Source organism: Mobula birostris, chromosome 23, assembly GCF_030028105.1.
Source record: "Mobula birostris isolate sMobBir1 chromosome 23, sMobBir1.hap1, whole genome shotgun sequence".
In the NCBI taxonomy this organism is placed as follows: Eukaryota; Metazoa; Chordata; class Chondrichthyes; order Myliobatiformes; family Myliobatidae; genus Mobula; species Mobula birostris.
The window spans coordinates 45,098,441-45,117,859 of NC_092392.1; the positions used below are offsets into that span (position 1 = coordinate 45,098,441).

The 19,419-nt window shown below is 39.1% G+C and overlaps 1 protein-coding gene across 1 annotated transcript in view; it reads left to right on the forward strand.

Annotated features, from left to right (window-relative positions):
• LOC140186828 (copine-8) overlaps positions 1-19,419 on the forward strand; it is a 338,594-nt gene that overhangs the window by 307,862 nt on the left and 11,313 nt on the right. The window contains exons 17-19 of the mRNA XM_072241442.1: positions 4,238-4,340; positions 15,257-15,314; positions 17,507-17,580. Of these exons, the coding sequence (XP_072097543.1) occupies positions 4,238-4,340; positions 15,257-15,314; positions 17,507-17,580 (235 nt within the window). The remainder of the gene's footprint in view (positions 1-4,237; positions 4,341-15,256; positions 15,315-17,506; positions 17,581-19,419) is intronic.

Consider the following 19,419-nt stretch of genomic DNA (forward strand, 5'->3'; position numbering starts at 1 on the left):
TAACTCTGAAGTGACATTTGTAGCTTTATTGACCAAAAGAAGAAAGAGAACTTCATTTTTGTCCATTTGTGAGGTTATTTACCCTCAGGAGCTATGAACTTAAAGCTTACTAGAGAAAGTTTTAAGTAGTAATGAGTGTATTGTTCAATAAAGTTGAAGTATAACTATTGTGGTTCCACTTAAGTCTGAACGTACAGGTATTTTGTTTATCAATATATAATTGAAGTGATGAGTAATATCTGACCCAAATATTCCTGCAACTTTGCGATGTTGCAAACCTTTGGCGAGATGAGCCTTCTGCCTGTGCCTTAGTCCAACCTATTCTATGGGTATAGGGGCAATTATACTGGTTGGCCTGAGTACCCCACCATTTGCCAAAGTTGTGTGCTTTACTAGTTGTGCAAAAGGAAGGATGTTTAGCTGTGATAATGAAACTTTATGAGCATTCAAATATATTAGTGACACAGTTTACTTCCAGGTTATAAAACTATATTGGTGTGTGAGTATTTATGTGCTTCTCATACTCAAACTTTTTATTTTCACTTATTCTTTGGATGCTTGCTTTCATTTGTGACTTGATTTCCTGGATATGGTACCCTTCAAATTACTAATATAATTGTTAAGGATATATTTTATTCAATTTATGATCATTGTTTGATTCCTGCTTCTGCTGAATTGCTTCCAAACACTAAGGAGATACTCAAACAAAATGCTGGAGGAACTCAGCAGGCCACGCAGCATAGTACAGTTGATGTTTCGGCCGAACTGTGTGCAGTCGACTGTACTTGACTGCCCGACATGTTGACTACACTTGTCCTAGATGCTGCCTGGCCTGCTGAGTTTCTCCAGCATTTTGTGTGTGTTTCTCAGGTTTCCAGCATTTGCAGATCTTCTCTTGTTTGTGAGTAAGGAGATAATTTTTATTCTTGAGTCTCTAATGACAAATATTTGGAAGAGGTGGCCAGTCGCCAAATGGAGCACCACCCTGATGTGCTGTGGCTGCAGAGTTCCGCTACCAATACCTCCTAACCATGCTGTCATAGCATTGGTACAAACGTTAGTCCTACTCCTGGAAAAGGAAGAGTGAAGAACACTCACTGCATATGACATCTGCCTCATTGGAATTTTATTTAATGTCTTTAAAATCTGAAAAAGTGAAATATTTTGATTTATTTGTTACTATGAATAATCCAGGCTTTTTCATGTGGTTGTCTGATAATAAGGATTTGGTGTGAGATCCTGGATATTGGACCACTTCACATATCTTAAGAATCATCTCCTAAGGAAGGCAGATATCAATCATAAAATTCACTGCCTTCAACGCAGCAACACAGCTTTTGGGCAACTGAAGGAAAGGATACTTGAAAAACAAGATGTCAGACCAGGCACACAATTCATAACTTACTAGGCAGCAAACTCCTGGGAACCTTTCACCCGCAGCTGTTCATAGTGCAGGACCAGCTTTCAGGAGCACGCAGAAACCCTGACAAATGATCTGGCTGTCTGCCTCCACACGCACCACCTGCCCCTTCTGTGGAAGAGTCTCCTGCCCCCACATTTGCCTCATTAGCCATAGAACCATAGTGGAAACAAGTCACTCTCAATCCTGACGAAGTGCCAAAGCAGGATAATGAAAACATTCTGAAAACTGGACAAGATAAAAACAAAATAATGAAACCTAGCACATTGCCATAAGCTCACAAAGATTAAAAAAAACTGTTAACAGCAGCTGGATTTTAGCAGGATGCAGTGTTGTAGTGGCTATTTAATGTATTTCTGTGTGACATAGAAAGAAACTATTTTAGCCATTGAGATAATGCTGACCCTCAGAGTAGTCTTTTCCCTCATTAATTTTTTCTGTAACCTATTCTTTCTATATGCCCATCAATTCTCCCAGATTCTACCACCCACCTATAAATTTGGGGCAATTAACAATGACCAATTAATCTACTGACTTGTATATCATTAAAATCTGGGAGGAAATTGCTTCCTTAAAGGAAAGGAGGGAAGTCCATGTGATTATACGAAGAATGGTCCAGGATCTAACTTAACAGATAATGTTTGCAACATGAGGAGAAATCTGACTAAAGAGGTGAGAGCAAATATTTATCCATGTCAGAGGAAATGTATAATTACCATATCGGATTACTCTTTTAAGCAGAAATACATTGGACAGGAGCAATTCACACTGGAGGTGAACTAGTTATCATATAAATAACTTCAATGGCAACAAGGAATAATCACAATCCTTTACAAGAAACTGGTTCAATTCATACCAAAATGATGGAAACATGTTCTGTCTCTGACCCTAATTCAGAATCACACTGTGAGTGAATCTGACTGCTGTGTTTAAGTGAACAGTACTGATACTGAAGTTTGAGAGCATCTTTTAATCTAAAGGATGTTGGAATGTCTTTACATTTGATTCCAATGTTTGTTTAAAAGTTTGACAGAGAGAATTGTATTTAAATTTGTCAGTACTTCGAGTTAAAATCAATTAATAATCCAATAAAAATTACGCATTTTAAAGGAAGCAATATCTCGGTGCATTTTTCTCTTTTCAAAACAAAACATACCATAGAAACTACAGCACAGAAACAGGCCTTTTGGCCCTTCTTGGCTGTGCTGAACAATTTTCAGCCTAGTCCCACTGACCTGCACATGGACCATATCCCTCCATACACCTCCCATCCATGTATCTGTCCAATTTATTTTTAAATGTTAATAAAAATTGCCTATAAATTGCTTTCTTTAAAACTTGTAACTTCTTATATTTTATAATTTGGAAGTTTAAGTGGTTTAACAAAATACAGAATTCATGTCTTAAAACATTTCTAACCAAAACAGCACATGATGCTTGAAGCAAATAAACATTCATTAAGGCTTCCTTAATAGTCTATAAACAAATTTCAGCATTCTTCATTGAAAGATTAGTTTTTCATACTGTGACGTAAATTTAAGCAAGCTCACACTTTGGGGCTGTTGTGTTGTGACAACTTTCTAAGTCACATGTGAATAGCTTTGTTGGATTGTCCTGCCCTTTCAAATTTTATTACATTTTTTTGAGGGTAAAGCAGTGGTTGCTATCTTCATGAATATTAGATTTTAGGCATTTAACAATTCCATCATGTTAAGCTAGTCTGGAAGATCAAGTCACATGGGATACACAGTGACTTTGGAAATTCAGATGGTGTTTCATCCAGACAAGTGTGAAGTTAGAGGTCAAATGCAAGAAAAAAGTGCACAGTAAATGGCAGGTTCATTGGGAGCATAATGACTCGTGCAGAGGCAGGGGAATAAAAGGGTATAGATTATGTACAGATGGATGGGATTTGTTTAGATGGTCTGTGCAGACATTATGGGCCAAAAGGCCTGTTCCTGTGCCACATTGATCTTTGTTTTATGAATTTCAGTAGCTTTTCCAATGGTTTTCAACAGCATTCTTTTTCATTAAATTGACATGGAGTGTGATATTATCTCTAAATATAGATTCTGAGGAAATTGTGAGGGAAACATTCTCTGTAGCAAAGCAACTTCCCAAGTCTTTGCAGTCAGATATACAAAGAAAACAAAACTGGCAAGAGTAACTTCTCTATTACAATGAATTTGTTCTGAGGTAAAAGACAAGAATCATTAAAATATATCACTAATTCTGGAATACTACCAACTAACTGTTCACATTCTCCATCTCAGTTTGAAATTGCAAACAACTTATTAATTGTCATCAAAATGTAAAGTCTTGGGTTCAAATAGTGTAAAGTACCAGAGGGAAAGTAGTCAGTGATTGAAAGCATTTGACTTAAAATGGCAATCTTTACTTGGACTAAATGAATTCTTTTTATTGATAGCTATTCTTCCTTTCAGCCTGTTGTATTTTGAACCAGATTTAGACAATGTGATTTGAAATCTATTTTAATCAATACATGCTATGGGTGATTTACAATATTGGAAAATGTCTTAGTCATTATACCTGGTGCTAGTATTATATAATTGTTAAAAAGGAAGGGCTTCTTCCCCTTTCCTTTCCAATCCTGATGAAGGGACGTCAATTGTTTATCTCCCTCCGAAGATGCTGCCTGACCTGTTGAGTTCCTCTTGCATTTTATGTATGTTATTCTGGATGTCCAGCACCTGCAGAATCTCTTGTGCTTTTCTTGGTAACCTCAATCTAAAATTGTAAACATCTTCTGGCTTAAATATTTTCTGAGATTCCAATGTATTTTTTTTCCTTTTGCAGGTACGCTGCTTCTGTTAAGGATGGTTCACAATATTTTGTCCTACTTATTATAACTGATGGAGTCATCTCTGATATGGCACAGACAAAAGAGTCCATTGTCAATGTAAGTTTTATGACACATTCAAATATTTATTGTTCCTTTTGGAGCACTACAGTGTGCAAAATTACTAAATGTTAAGAAGTGAGAGGTCTGGTCCAATTTGAAGAGCATTCTTTTAAATATCACATGTGCATGTCAAGATAATATTGACATTTTGCATTTGTCCCAGAATGTTGATCTTATTAAGGGGTGTGAACATTCATTATAGATGCACTTTTTTAAAAAAGTTATTATCAATAAGACAAATGATATAATTAAATCTTTGTATTATTAGCACCTGCATCATTGAGGCTACATTTGACAATTTGTGTGCAGTTTGGGATTCTTTTTTAAAGACGGAAAGTTTGAATGATGATCCCTGGGTATTGCTGCAGGGCCCCTTAAGAGTTTTCATTGATCTACAAGGTAAATTAAAGCAAGTAATAAAGAAACTGCAGGTGATGACAATCTGAAATGGAGATAGAAAATGCTAGAAATACACGGCAGGTCAGGCAGTATTTGGAGAAACGCAAACAGTAGCTGAGGAAGGAACCAACAGGTGAAGAATTTTCAAAATTTTACAAGTGAAGAATGTGGGAATTTTAAAATATAAGTAACAATGGTAGTTGTGGGGAAAATACCAGCAATTATGGAAAACACATCAAGTTCAAGTTTAATTGCCATTCGACCATACATGAGCACAGCCAAACAATACAATGTTAATCTGGGGCTAAGATGCAAAACAACAGTACCAACAGTCATACACAGCACAAGGCACATACAAGGTAGCAGTAAAACATAGTCATACAAAAAAAAATATAATCCAGGTTCCTGAGTCCATGTTCAACTGCAGCTGTTCAAATACAGCTGTTCTTTCGCTGAGCGAACACTGGAGGGCAGCACCAATGCCAGCATGGACACCATGCCACACCACCTCCGGCACCGACTCGATGCCTCTCTGCTGAGCGGCTGCAGACAGGCAACACTGCGACTCGAGGCCTGGTTTTCCACTGAGTGAACACTGGAAGGCAGCACCGACACCAACGTGGACACCACACCAGACCGCCTCCAGTACCGACTCTGATGCCTTTCTCCTGGATGGCTGCAAGCACGGCTTGGGGCCTAGTCCTCACTATAATTGTTCACGCAGCTCCCCTGCCGTCAGTCCTGCCCATAAACCAGTGACGCAGACTACGTCACTGTGATTACGTTAAAGATGCCTACAAGCTCCTCAAATTCACCCTGCAAAATCAGAACAGACTCTCTAATGTTCAAACATATGAAGAACCGATAACAATGTTGATCCACTTAAGGGAAGATGTGAAATCCTTCAAGAGGGTACAGAAGATACTTAATGAATTGATCTCAGGGATTTAATTATGTGGATAGACTGCAGAAGCTGGAGCTGGTCTTCTTGAAACTGCAAGGTTACGAGATCTGATGGAAGTATTTATAATTCATCAAAGATGTAGACCAGGGGTTCCCAAACTTTTTTATGCCATGGACCCCTACCATGTGGACCCCAGGTTGGGAACCCCTGGTACGGACTATGCAGATAGAAACACACTGGTTCTATTGGCAGAGCAATTTAAAAACTTGGAAAAATAGAGTGAAGGTGATTCAGTAAAGGACCAAAAGTGAGAAAAGTAAAATCTTTTATATTGTGAGTGGTTATGGTTGGGGATGCACTGCCAGGAAATTAGTGGAGACAGAAAGCAGTTGCAGCATTCACAGAGAAGCTTGATAAATATCTGAGAGAATTTGGAGAACTATAGGAGGTGGTGTGAGCTTAGTTGCTATTATATTGAGCCTCTTACACTGCATCCATTTGTTGGTTGTATTAGATCTTACATTTCATAAAATATCCATACATTTCAGTACTGATAACAGTTTTTGCCTGGCCATAGGTACAGTACAAAAGCTTGAAAGTTTCATGACTTTCTAGTCCTGGCATTCTTTTGATGTTTTTGCTTCATATTATCATTGCTTTGTTGGAAGCGACCACCAATTTTAAGTCGTTCTTCATACCAGCAGATGCTTTGTGCTTCTGGCAAGGCCAGGAAAGTTAAATAATTCATGAGGTTGGTTTTATAGTTTCATTGCTATTCTCAGTGGTGTTGGCTTCAGATACCATGTCAGAAAATTATTTTTACACTCTTATGTCTTATTTTTAGCATTTTAAAAAGCTACATGACATTTTCCCAGTAGCAGGAAGCATTTTGATAACTAATTTAAAGCTAATAACAATGGTTTGAAATTATAGAGTAGGTTAACCAGTCTGATGTAGGGTTGCTTTTAATTTGCTGTGTTCATTGCTTATGGCACAATAATAGACTCAAATTGAGGTCAGTAATGCTGTGTTAACACAGGGCAGTTTTAATAGGGTCCAACTGGTGGGTGTCTATACCACCCTAGAATTACAGTCAGCGAGCCCTCATTAAAATGCAAATCTGGGTCCCAAGATCGGGTCCTCAACAGAGAGAGGCAAAAAAGAGCCCAGTAATGGCATATAACCATATAACAACCATATAACAATTACAGCACAGAAACAGGCCATCTTGGCCCTTCTAGTCTGTGCCAATTATACTGGCATGTTTGAAGTTATTTGTGCCAGGAGCCTAAAGGAATGAATGGACCCTTCTAACATAATGAATGCAAACTCCTGCTTAATAATTTCCCAAAACAGTTTTAATCTAGAGAATATCAAATGAGAGAAGGTCACAATTTCAAGTTCCACTTTGCTATTGGACAGGTGATGAAACGTGAATTGTATTTCAAAATATGTACAATTAAAATTTGTAAATAACTTAAAATGATTTAAATCAATTATACTGGCTTGCCAAATCCAGATTGTCCCTGAAGCACTGATGGTCTGATTAATGTGGGAAATGGACAAAATGTCATCCTGTTGCAGGAACATGTGTTAGCGTGCTTGAAATCTATACATATTGTTGCTGCGGAGTATTCTGCCTCTGGCTGTGATGTACCTGACCTAGATATGCTTAGTGCTGATGCCAAGTGCCTGACAGAGGAGGACTACCTTTATTACAGCCTTATGTTTGATAATCGTTAGAAGGAGGACCAGCTCATTTTTCATTACCGATCATTTTTATTTTCTTTTGGTCTATCAATCTTAAAATTGCAAGTACAGTGAGATGTATAAGCACTTAATTTATTTTTTTCAAAGGCTTATTAATCCTTTGTATAAATGGCACAAGGAAATAGGTCAGATATTCTTGTTTGCTCAATATCTCTACCCAGCCGTTCTGTTTTCTGGATTTATGTAGAGAGGTGAGCCTGTCACAAAGTGGTGAATCGTTCTTGGGTATAGTTTCCTGAGAATGCTCACCTCCAAAGGCCAAGAAATGTTTTTTTTAACAGTGATTGTCAGGGACAGATATAAATAGTCAGTGGAATTTAGAAAGGCAGATTTGTGGAGACATAGCAGACAACTGTAAGAAAAATAAGGTTGTGATAGTAGGTGGTCTTAACTTGACTCCCATACTGTAAAAATGGATGGAATAGAGTTTGTCAAACGTGTTTTGGAAAGTTTCCTTAATCAATAGTTAGAGATGCCAACTAGAGAGAGTGAAACTGGACTTCGTATTGTGCAATGAGACAAGTCAGGTGACAAGTGTGTCTACAAGAACACTTTGGATCTCGTGATCATAATTCCATTAGCTTTAAATTAGATATGGATAGGACTAATCCTCGGGTTGAGATTCTAAATTGGATAAAGGCCAAAACTGATGGCATCAGATCTGGCAGATGTGGATTAGGATAGGTTGTTTTTGGGCAAGGGGATGTTGCTAAGTGGAGGCCTTCAGAAGTGAAATTTTGAGGGTACTGAGTTTATATGTTCCTGTTAGAATAAAAGGCAAGGCTGATAGGTTTGGGGAAGCTTGACTTATGAGGGATATTGAAGCCATGGTTAAGAAAAATGAGATATAGGCAGCAAGGAACAAATGAGGTGCATGAGGAATATAAAAAATGCAAGAAAGCACTTGGGAGGAAATCAGGAGGGTTAAAAGAATGCATAATGTTGCTCTGGCAGACAGGATGAAGAAGAATCCCAAGGGCTGCTACAGATACATTCAGAGGCCACTTTATTGGATAATTCCTGGCCACCGAGTGTATGTGGTCTTCTGCTGCTGTAGCCCATGCACTTCGATGTTCTATGCGTTGTGCATTCAGAGATGCTCTTCTGCACGTCAACTGTTGTAACAATACATGATTATTTGAGTTACTGTCGCCCTCCTGTCTGCCTTAAATCAGTCTGGCCTTTCTCTTTTGACCTCTTTCATTAACAAGGTGTTTCACACATAGAATTTACACCCACTAGATTTTTTTTGTTTACCACAACATTCTCTGTAAATTTGAGAGACTCGTGTGTGAAAATCCCAGGAATCAGCTGATTCAGAGATGCTCAAATCACTCTGTCTGGCACCAAGAATTATTCCCCATTCTGATGTTTGTGCTGAACAGCAACTGAACCTCTTGACTAAGCTTGCGTGCTTATATGCATTGAAAACTGCCATACGATTGGCTAATTCAATATGTGCATTAATATACAGATGTACCTAATAAAGTGGCCACTTCATAGGTACATTTAATGTTAGAAAAATGTATACAATATACCGTAAATTCCGGAGTATAAGCTGACCTGGAGTACAAGCTGACCTGGGGTATAAGCCGACCCCCCATTTTCAAGGTTAAAAAAGTGACTTTTTCATGTTACCTTTGTATAAGCCGACCCCTTTTGTAGAGGTTTTGGATCAGGGAGGGAAGTTTTGGATTAGCTTCCCAATGGTGAAGAATCCGCTGAAATGTAACCCTCGTGAAACCATTTAGCGCCCATTGTAATTTCATTAAAACCTAACACGGGGTGGAGGGATCAGTACTTTTACCCAGTATTGAGTTTGTGACCACCATGTACAAAAGATTAAAACAAATGCGATATCATGCTGGCTTCAAGCTGAAGGTTGTTAATTTTGCTAAAGGAACGAGTAATTCTGCAGCTGCTAAGAAGTTTAGTGTAAACGAGAAACAAGTGAGAGAGTGGAGAAAGGCAGAGGACACGCTGAGGGAAATGCCAAAGACGAACTGTGCAAACCGTGGGAAAACATGCCAGTGGCCAGAACTGGGAGAAAAAGTCTTAGAGTGGGTGAATCACCAGTGATCGTCTGGATACGTTGTTACCAGAGAAATGATTCAAGTTCAAACACCGTGAGGTCAGCGGAAATTTCAAAGCTACGCGAAGTTGGTGCATCCAATTTATGAACAGATGTGATTGTGTTGAGACAAAAACAAAGAATGCTCAGGAGTTGCCGAGCGACATTGAGAATAAGATTACGGCCTTCCAATCATTTGTATCAAGCATCGAAAGGCACATTCTTACCCGCTCTCACTGATTGGTAACATGGACGAGACACCAATGTTCTTTGATTTTGCTGGCAACCGCACTGTCAATCAGAAGGGGGAGAAAACAGTCCTTGTCAAAACAACTGGACACGAGAAGCAACATTTTACTGTTGTGTTAACGTGTATGGCTGATGGGACCAAACTACCACCAATGGTGATTTTTAGAGGAAAACATTCCCAAAGAAAGAAAAATTCCCACGGGGTCTTGTTGTTTACATTCAAGAACGCGGCTGGATGGACGAAGTGGGTTGCTTGAAGTGGGTTAAAGAGGTGTGGCGTCGACGTCCCAAAGGTTTCAGGAAGGAAAAGTTGCTACTTGTCTGGGACATGTTCAAAGCGCACTTGTCAGGTGAGACAAAAGCAGCATTGAAAGCTGAAAATACGGACATTACAGTCATCCCCGATGGTTTGACGTCTGTGCTCCAGCCACTAGATGTGAGTTTAAACAAACCATTCAAAGAATTCATGCGTCGACAGTGGAACAAATGGATGATGTCTGCAAATCAGCCATTCACTCCGGGGGAAATATGAGAGCTGCATCTCTAGCTACAGTTTGCGAGTGGGTAGTGCAATCGTGGGAGGAAATGAAGGCCAAGTGCATTGTGAAGGCCTTCAAGAAGTGCAGCATCAGCAATGCTTTGGATGGCACTGAAGATCATTTGCTTTGGGAAGAAGACGATGGAGATTTGGCAGCCAGTAAAGCTGCAATTGACGATGTCGAAACAGAAATTGACAATCCTTACGATGATATGATGACTGCCGAAGAATGGGACGCGATTTTCGGAGAGTCAGATAATTAAGAGTGTGAGAATTTCAAGCTCTGAACGTTTGATGACAACAGTGTGTACAAGTAAACTGAGAAACTGAATATGTTTTGTAGATCTTTCTTTTGTGCAGATTTCATAAGCATTTATATTTGACTCAAAAACAGTCAATAAATATGGCCTGCCTTCCGTGTATTCGTTTTTCCAAAGTTGGCACCCTCTGTATAAGCTGACCCCCTAATTTTAGGACCAAAATTTAGGGCCAAATTCTCGGCTTATACACCGGAATTTATGGTACATCCTGAAATCCTTTTTCTTCGGAAACATCCATGAAAACAGAGGAGTGCCCCAAAGAATGAATGACAGTTAAATGTTAGAACTCCAAAGACCCCCCCCCCAACTCCCTCCTCCCATGCACCAGCAGCAGCAAAGTGACGAACCCCCCTCCCCCACCAGCAAAAATGCATCTGCACCATCCACCGAGCACTCAAGCATGAAGCAAAGCATCAGTAAAGACACGGACTTGCAGTACCTCAAAGACTACTCGTTCACCCGGTAATTCGACATACCACATATTCTCTGTCTGTCCCTAATAAGAGAAAAAGAGATGTCCCCATTTCACAGCGAGAGGGGAGACATAACAATACAGCTTGCTGATTTATTGTGCTAAAAGTCTGTTGCATTGCTTTTTCCGAGCTCTGTGCCCAAAACAGCTCTGGTCTCCAGGCACGCAGCCAGCAGCCAGCTCGCTGCTTTCAATCTTCCATGTACTCCCACGACACATCAGGTGCTGACACCGACGTCGAATCTGCCCGCCTATAGAGCCATGAAAATCCGCCACCGTGAAGGCGTGCTCGTTTTCCAGGCCGCATTCTTGGCATATCGAAAAGCGGTCGGATGTGAGGCCCTGAGTGCGGGTTCCATTTCCACAAAGAACTGAAGTCAGTGTGTAACTCCAGGTCACGGTCTTCAAAAGATCCCTGAAAAGAAAACAAAGAGATATCAAAGATAGAAATAAAGCTGCTTCTGAAGGTGAAAGCAAAGGAGTCGCCGTTTAGGCTCCATCATCCTAAGCTCCAGCCCCGACGTGTGTGTATCTTCAGACCAAAAGGATAGAAAGGGACAGAATTAATCCACTTGAAGATCGGCATGGTCATCTATGCATGGAGCTGAAAGAGATGGGGGGGAATCTTGAATTGGTTTTTTTTTGCATCTGTATTTACTCTGGAGCTGGACACAGTGTCTATAGAACTGAGGCAAAATAATAGTGAGATTTTGGACTATATATGAATTACAGAAGAGCAGGTGTTTGCTGTTTCTGAGGCCAATTAGGATGAATAAGTCCCTAGGGCCTGGCAAGGTGCCCCTTGAACATTGAGGGAGGCTAGTTCAGAAATTGCAGGGGCTCTGGCAGAGGTATTTAAAATGTCCTTAGCTACAGGTGATGGAGGACAGGAGGATAGCTAATGTTTCATTGTTCAAGAAAGTCTCTAAGAACAAGCTGAGAAGTTACAGGTTGGTGGGCAAGTTTTTGGAAGTTACAGTATGTGAAGGGATTGGATATATAAGTATTTTGGATTTTTACACCCAACAGTCTTTAGCCTTTACAGAGAATGTTGCAATAAACAGAAATGCATCCAGTGAGTTCAGCCAATCCACACGTTACAACAGTGGTGTGCAGAAAAGCATCTCTGAATGCGCAGCATGTCAAACCGTGAAGCAGATGGGTTGGAGCAAACATAGACACAGTGGCCACTTTATTAGGTGCAGGAGATAACTAATGGAATGGCCACTGAGTGTATCTTAACGGTTTGGATGATAAAGTGGTAAAATGAATCTGCAGATTTGTGGATGATGCTAAGATTGGGGTACATAGTAGACAGCGAGGAAGGCTAACAAAGCTTGCAGTGGGACCAGCTGGAAATATGGGATGACAAGTGGCAGATAGAATTTAATGTAGACAAACAGGAGGTGTTGAACTTTGGGAGGGCAAGGCAGGGTAGGACATACATAGTGAACTGTAGGGCACTGAGGAGTGTGGTAGAACAAACTGATCTACGACTACAGATCCATAGTTTCTTGAAAGTGGCGTCACAGGTAGACCAAATCATAAAGGGAGTTATTGGTACTTTGCCCTTCATAAGTCAGAATATTAAGTACAGGAATTGAGATGTTATGTTTAAGTTGTATATGACATTAGTAAGGTCTAATTTGGAGTATTATGTGCATTTCTGGTCACTTACCTACAGGAAAATACTCAATCAGATTGAAAGAGTGCAGAGAAATTTTACAAGGATGTTGCTGTGACTTGAGAACCTGTCTGATAGGGAAAAGTTGAATAGGTAATGGCTTTTTTTCCATGGAGAGTAGGAGAATGGGGTGGGAGGGGGAGGATTTGATTTGATAGAGGCATATAAAGTTATGAAGGGTATAGACAGGGTTAATGCAAGGCTTTTTCTGCTGAGGTTGGGCGAGACTAGAACTGGAGATCACAGGTTAAGGGAGAAAGGTGGAATATTTGAGAGGAATTGGAGGAGGAACTTCACTCAGAAGGTGGTGTGAGTGTGGAATGAACTGCCAGTAAAAGTGATGGATGTGGGTTTGATTGCAAGATTTAAGAGAAGTCTGGATAAGTACATGGATGGGATGGGTACGGAGAGCTATGATACACATGCAGGTCGATGGGTCTTAGCAAAATATAGTTTCGCATGGATTCAATTTTTTTGTAAGTCTTACTTAAGTATAGATGCTTATTGCTGTAATGACCACTGAAAAAAGTATGTTTGGACTTCTTTGGACAGTCCAATAATACTCTTATGAGAGATGCACGCCTTTAAAGATGGTGCCAGAAGAGAAGACTCTATGTGTGCAGCTCCAAAGGGAATTATCAAATAATCCCATTTAGGACTACTACAGCTGAACTCCACAGTCAGAGCCATGCCTACTTCAGTAAGCAACAATGTTTTAAGATTTTTTTTTAAAAAAATCTATCTTTTGCCACAAAATAACAAATTTCACAACATAGGCCAGTGATATTAAATCTTCTATGGTACCACTTCGATGCTGTTTATTTGCAAACCATCCCCAGGTCCTCTGTCTACTGTAATCAATTGAAGGTTAATCCAGTGATGTGGAGCTATATGGATACCTCACAGATATTATGGTCAGGCCTGTCATCACTGGCTGGCCTGACTTTAATATGACTATTCCTTTGTAATCTCCACTTCACTAGAGGCCTCAGCTCCCCTCGCACATTGAGGACAGGGTGAGCAGCCACTTCCCCTCAGCAACTCTGAAGTAGTGGAAGAAGATATTAAAAATAAGCAAACCAATAGACATTTTGCCTTATTACAAATATTTTAAAGATATAATTGCCCTTTTCTTACCTTTCTTCCTCGTATCTAAAATCATAATAACAAGGGACCTTGCAAATTGTAAGAGGAGGTTCTCCTATGTAAATGAGGGAATCTTAGTACATTCATGCTCAGTTGTTGGACTTTGCACAGAATATATAGAGAGGCTGACTAATTGAGATCTTCAGACAGTTTAAAAACCTATATGCTTAGTGCACATGTTTAAATTCCAAACGTGCTTGCATTTACACAATTATATAGCCGTTACTCACATCAAGCATTGTACTGTTTTCAGCTTATATCCTTTGCCAGAACCACTGTTCTGGTTGGGTATGTACAGTTTGTTCTGCTGTAAGGTTTACAGGAGAAATGGATTCATCTTTTTATGGATGGATAGCTCTAGCATTACTTGACACTTCCAAGTGGAGATATTGTTCTCGTGTAGTTTGTTGTTTCTGGTGTTGAGCTGTAATGTACCCGTACTGAATTCCTTTGTTTTGGACTTGAACTTGGGCCTATTTCTGTCTATTTATACGAGTTAGTTCTGTTAAGACCAAATACTGGAATTCAGTAAGAAGAGATTAAGGGCTCAGAGTTTTCTCCTTTTGCTTGTTCTTTCTTTCCTCTCTTTTCTATAAGTGTATACCTCAGATAAATATTATGTGGAGATTTGTGACAAATATGAATATAAGATATATATGTACAGTGTCTGAAATACATCTTATGGAAATGTTTGTTTGATGATGAACTTCAATAAAAAATAAATTACAAAAAAAAAGAAATGTTGCACTTACTGGGAGAAAGTTATTCGGTTTCATTCAATAACTTGACTGATTTGCTAGCTGCTGACACTTGGTGCTAACAGCAGATAATGATAAGTATTCTATTCTCCAGTATAGATTTCCTTCACTTTGCTGAGCATAAGAGATCATTTTTGTTCAATAGTGCACAAATTCCCAAATTATTATTAGTTTTGATAAATTCAAAGATTATATAAATTTCAGGAGAGAAATTAATGTGTTATGGTATCAACATTCTGAAGCAGAATTGGATGTGCAAGCATTACAGTGATTATGCCGTATATATAACAGGATTTAAAATGCTATTTTAAGGTGTTTATTTTAGCTATTCCAACTCTACAGTTCACCATCCCAAACACTATCAAGTTGCAAACGTTGTTTAACACTTAGTAAATTTTAAGCACTATGCTTAACATTAATCATTGAAACAGCTAGAAAGCTTCTGTGAACCATCTGAGGATCCTCTTGTATGCTAAAAGTGGTCTTGGCATATTTCTACGACACTAATGGAACCATTGTTAATGCATTCACCTTTCAAAACATAGGAAAGTCTCAATGATTCTTTCTTCGTTCCAATTTAATGCTTCTCTTCATCTTCTCAGGCGGCTTGTTTTCCGATGTCAATAATTATTGTTGGAGTTGGGCCTGCAGAATTTGATGGTAAGAAATTTAAACTTCGCATGTCAATGTACAGAATAGCATTGATCTTATTTTAGTTGATTCCATCAATGCTTAAAAGGTAGAGAAGGCAGAATTTTCAATGGAATTACATAGGGGAATGACTGGTTTATTCTAAACTGTAAATAATGTAAATTTATAGGAAAATAACAAAGTTGATATTGTTAGAACAAAGACAGGTTGTTGAAGAAAGCTAAGGTAAAAGCAATATTAGGTTTTTGCTTGACTCATGAAGACCATGGATACTGGAAATCTGGATCAATACAAAACACTAGAGAAACTCAGTGAATCAGGTAGCATTGATGAAGGGAAATGAACAGTTGACGTTTTGAGATAAAACTCTTCATTAGGATTGGAATGAAAAGGGGCAGAAGCCAGAATAAAAGGATGGCTGGAAGGGGAGGAGAACGAGCTGGTGGGTGATAGGTGAAGGAATGTGGTGGGATGAATTGAAATGATGTGAGAAGCTAGGAGATGAGAGGTGGAAGAGGCATAGGGCTGATGGAACATGGAATCTAATAGGAGATGACTGTTGACTAGGGAATAAAGGGAAGGTCAGAAGAGTGGAGGAGGGGAAATGTTAAGGGGTTATTGGCCCAGAGGGGAGTGGTTACTGGAAGATAGACTAATTGATTTTGATACCATCTGGTTGGAGGCTATCAAAATGGAATATGAGTTGTTGTTCCTTCAATCTGGTCTCAACCAGGCAGTAGAGAACGCTGTGGATAGTGCAGGAATGGAAAGTGTAATAAAAATAGCTCGGCATAAGGTGATCTTAGATGTTACGGCAGATGGAGCAAAAGGTGCTCGAAGAAGAGACTCTGCAGCTTGCATCAGATCTTACCCATGTACAGGAGAAGAGGCCACACTTGGAAACACCAGATGCAATAAGTGACACCAACAGCTTTCTATATTGGGTGTTGCCTCACCTGGAAGGACTGTTTAGGGTCCCAAATAGTGGTGCTGGAGGTGTAACATTTAATTTAGTTGCAAGGAGGTGTGTCTGGAGGGGGATGTGGGGAAGGATGACCGGAAAAGGGGGATGTGGAGAGAGTGATACCTGTGGAAAGCAGAGAGGGGAAGATATGCCTGGTGATGGGATCCTGTTAAAAACGATGGAGAGTGGGGTGCTGGATGTGGAGGCTTGTGGGGGTGGTAGGTGAGGACAAGCGGAAACCTATTTCTGTTATGTTGAGGGGGTTGGGTGGGGTGAGGGCAGAGTTGTGGGAAGTGGAGCAGATGCAGGTGAGGACTGCATTGATTGTAGTGGATTGGAATCTCCTTCTGAGAAAAAAGAGGACATCACAGACGCTATGGAAATGGAAGAACTGAAAGAAGGGAATAGCATCCTTGCAAGTGACAGTGGGAAGAGGTATAGCCATGCAGGGGTCCCAATTGGGCCTGTCTTTCCATTGTCCATGTCGTACAACCCATGTTCCAAACCTATACTGGTAATGTTCTCCAACTCTCTCTCCATTCCATTAAAGACTGCATTGCTGCTGCTTCCTCCACCCGTATAGATCTTGTCAATTTCACAACTTCACTACTAATTTCCACACCACCCTCAAAATCACTTGGTCCATTTCTGGCACCTCTTGCCCTTTCTTGATCTCTGTCTCCATCTCCAGAGACAGGTTATCTACTGACATCTTTACAAACCACTGACTCTGCAGTTACCTTGACTACACCTCTTCCCAGCCTGTTGCTTGCAAGTCTGGAGGAAGTGGGAGGAGCTGAGAGAAGAAGATTTAACATGATCCATGTCACATTTTAAGCTTGTGAGCAAAGAAATAAATTTGGAGAACATTGTTCCTATTTACCCCGTGTGTAAAGCCTTGCTATTTTATTTGGGCATTAAATTGACACAATGCAGATCAGGAAAAGATAAGCTTATCCTTACCTCAGGTCAGCAGTGAATGTGGGTGCATTTCATCAAAGTTACAGATCTAGTAAAAGGAAGATAGTATTTTTTATTTACTGTAATCACCCCTCTTGCTATCAGTTACTATTGTTATGCAACAATGAAGTCAGCCTTAAAGCTCATTTTATGTTATCAGTAGCACTGAAGGGAGCAGAGACGTGTACAAGCACAATACTTAAACCAATTCTGTGTCTGCTCTCTTTTGTTGTATCAGAAAAATGTTCTTACTTTATCATCGATTCTTTGTTTGCAGCAATGGAGGAACTGGATGGGGATGAGGTTAGGATATCATCAAGAGGAAGATATGCTGAGAGGGATATTGTTCAGGTAAAATGCAGTAGGATGTTGTTTTGAATTATGTATTGAAGTTAATGTGATGTAAAACTGCTTTACCTTAGTTGTAAAATATTACAGGAGTTTTTATTTTACTCAATACAAAACTTAGTGCATTTTTCCATTGTAGGATATGATGACATGATACTGTACTAAAATACAGAGACCATTTTCTCTTTCCTTTTCCACATTATTGCAAGTCTTGTTTTAAACTGTCCGCCTCCCCAAACCAATGATTATGTACACTGTTCATGGTTCTCCTGGGCATTTGCTCTGAACAGAGAATTGGAACTCTTCAATCAGAATTAGTTGATTTCCGGGGATAAATACTTGACCATTCATTAATTGACTCTATTTTCAGCCACTTTTTTAAAATGCTTTCATGAGCAGATAGCATAATGCATGCAGAAAATACTAAATTTTCCATTAGGTTCATGAAAGGCTAGTCTTCTTACCTTGAAGTGGAGCTGTTCTACAGGCAGTAGAATATTCTCTAGTGTTACTTTTATGCAAATCTGCTGCTGTATTTATTGGATTTTCATAAAGGTGTAAATCACAAAGGAGGGAAATGGTGATAACTTCCAAATGATAGCATGTCTGGAATGAAATGTAATTACTCTTTGCTAATGTAAAAAAAAATGAGAAATGTATGTAAAGTCTCATTCTTCTGAAGATGGAGAGAGGTGAGGGTTATTGTGTGGTCAAATTGCTCTATCAAAGTTTGCTAATTTGAGGAGTTAAGCTTTCAGCTCCCACACACAACTAAATAATGTGCAAGGGATAAGGACAAATATACTAGAGATTGGGAAAGCAGCAAGTGTCATGCATGCCACAGCATTAAATTCAACTTCCAAAATTTTACCTCTTTTACATTTTGGGAAATATTCTTACTGAAGTATGTATAGTGTTGGGACCTGTTATTTCCGTTGTTTTTGAACCAGGAAGATGTTAAAGTTCGTACCAGAAATGTCAAAGAATTACGATTATTCATTCAAAGCAAGTCGTCAAAACAAATAGCTCTTGCTTGTAAAAAGTTACAGCTGGAGTAATGAAAAGGTCGAACATTAAAATTCTGGAAGCACAGCATAAAACACAATGAGTGGTGATATCTCCATTCCCACTTAACAGCTGAATATTGGAGCCAAAATGTCATTAATAGTGACTAGATATATGTAACAGAGAAGTGCATTGTTTCATTTTCACAATTTGGCCTGCATTCACTCACAATGTGCTGCATAATATATTGAAAGGAAAATGCGATGAGGGAGTGTGTTAAGGATTTGAGTAATTCATCTAAATCTCAAGATAAACGCTAGGGCAACTTCCTAGATGCCTGTTATATTCTATTGGGGAAAAATGTATTTCAAAGTAACAATATTTTGAAAAATTATTGCTCTGTTTCATTAGTTACTATAGTGTGTTTAATCTATTTATAATATTTCTAAAGCAAATTATAATGGTCACTGTTTTGAGCATATAATCATTTCAGTGGTCTATGTAGTTAAATAGTACCATTAAATTATCATGGTTTTATAATGTCATATTTTGTAAAAAAACAGTTGAATTCAATGCTGTTTGTTGTGATGCTTTCAACTTGGCAATAGCTTTATCTTTATTTTCTATTTCAACTTCAGATAAATAAGATAAGGACACAAGAAATCTGAGCTGGGATATTTCTGTCAGGTCCCTTGAGCTATTTGATATGATTATAGCTGACTTTCCTATGATCACAGGTCTTTTGATTCACTTGAGTATCTATACCCTGTTGATACATCTTCAATCTTCCCTATTACAATGAGATTACCTCCTTTCTGACCCTGTGGAAGCACTGGC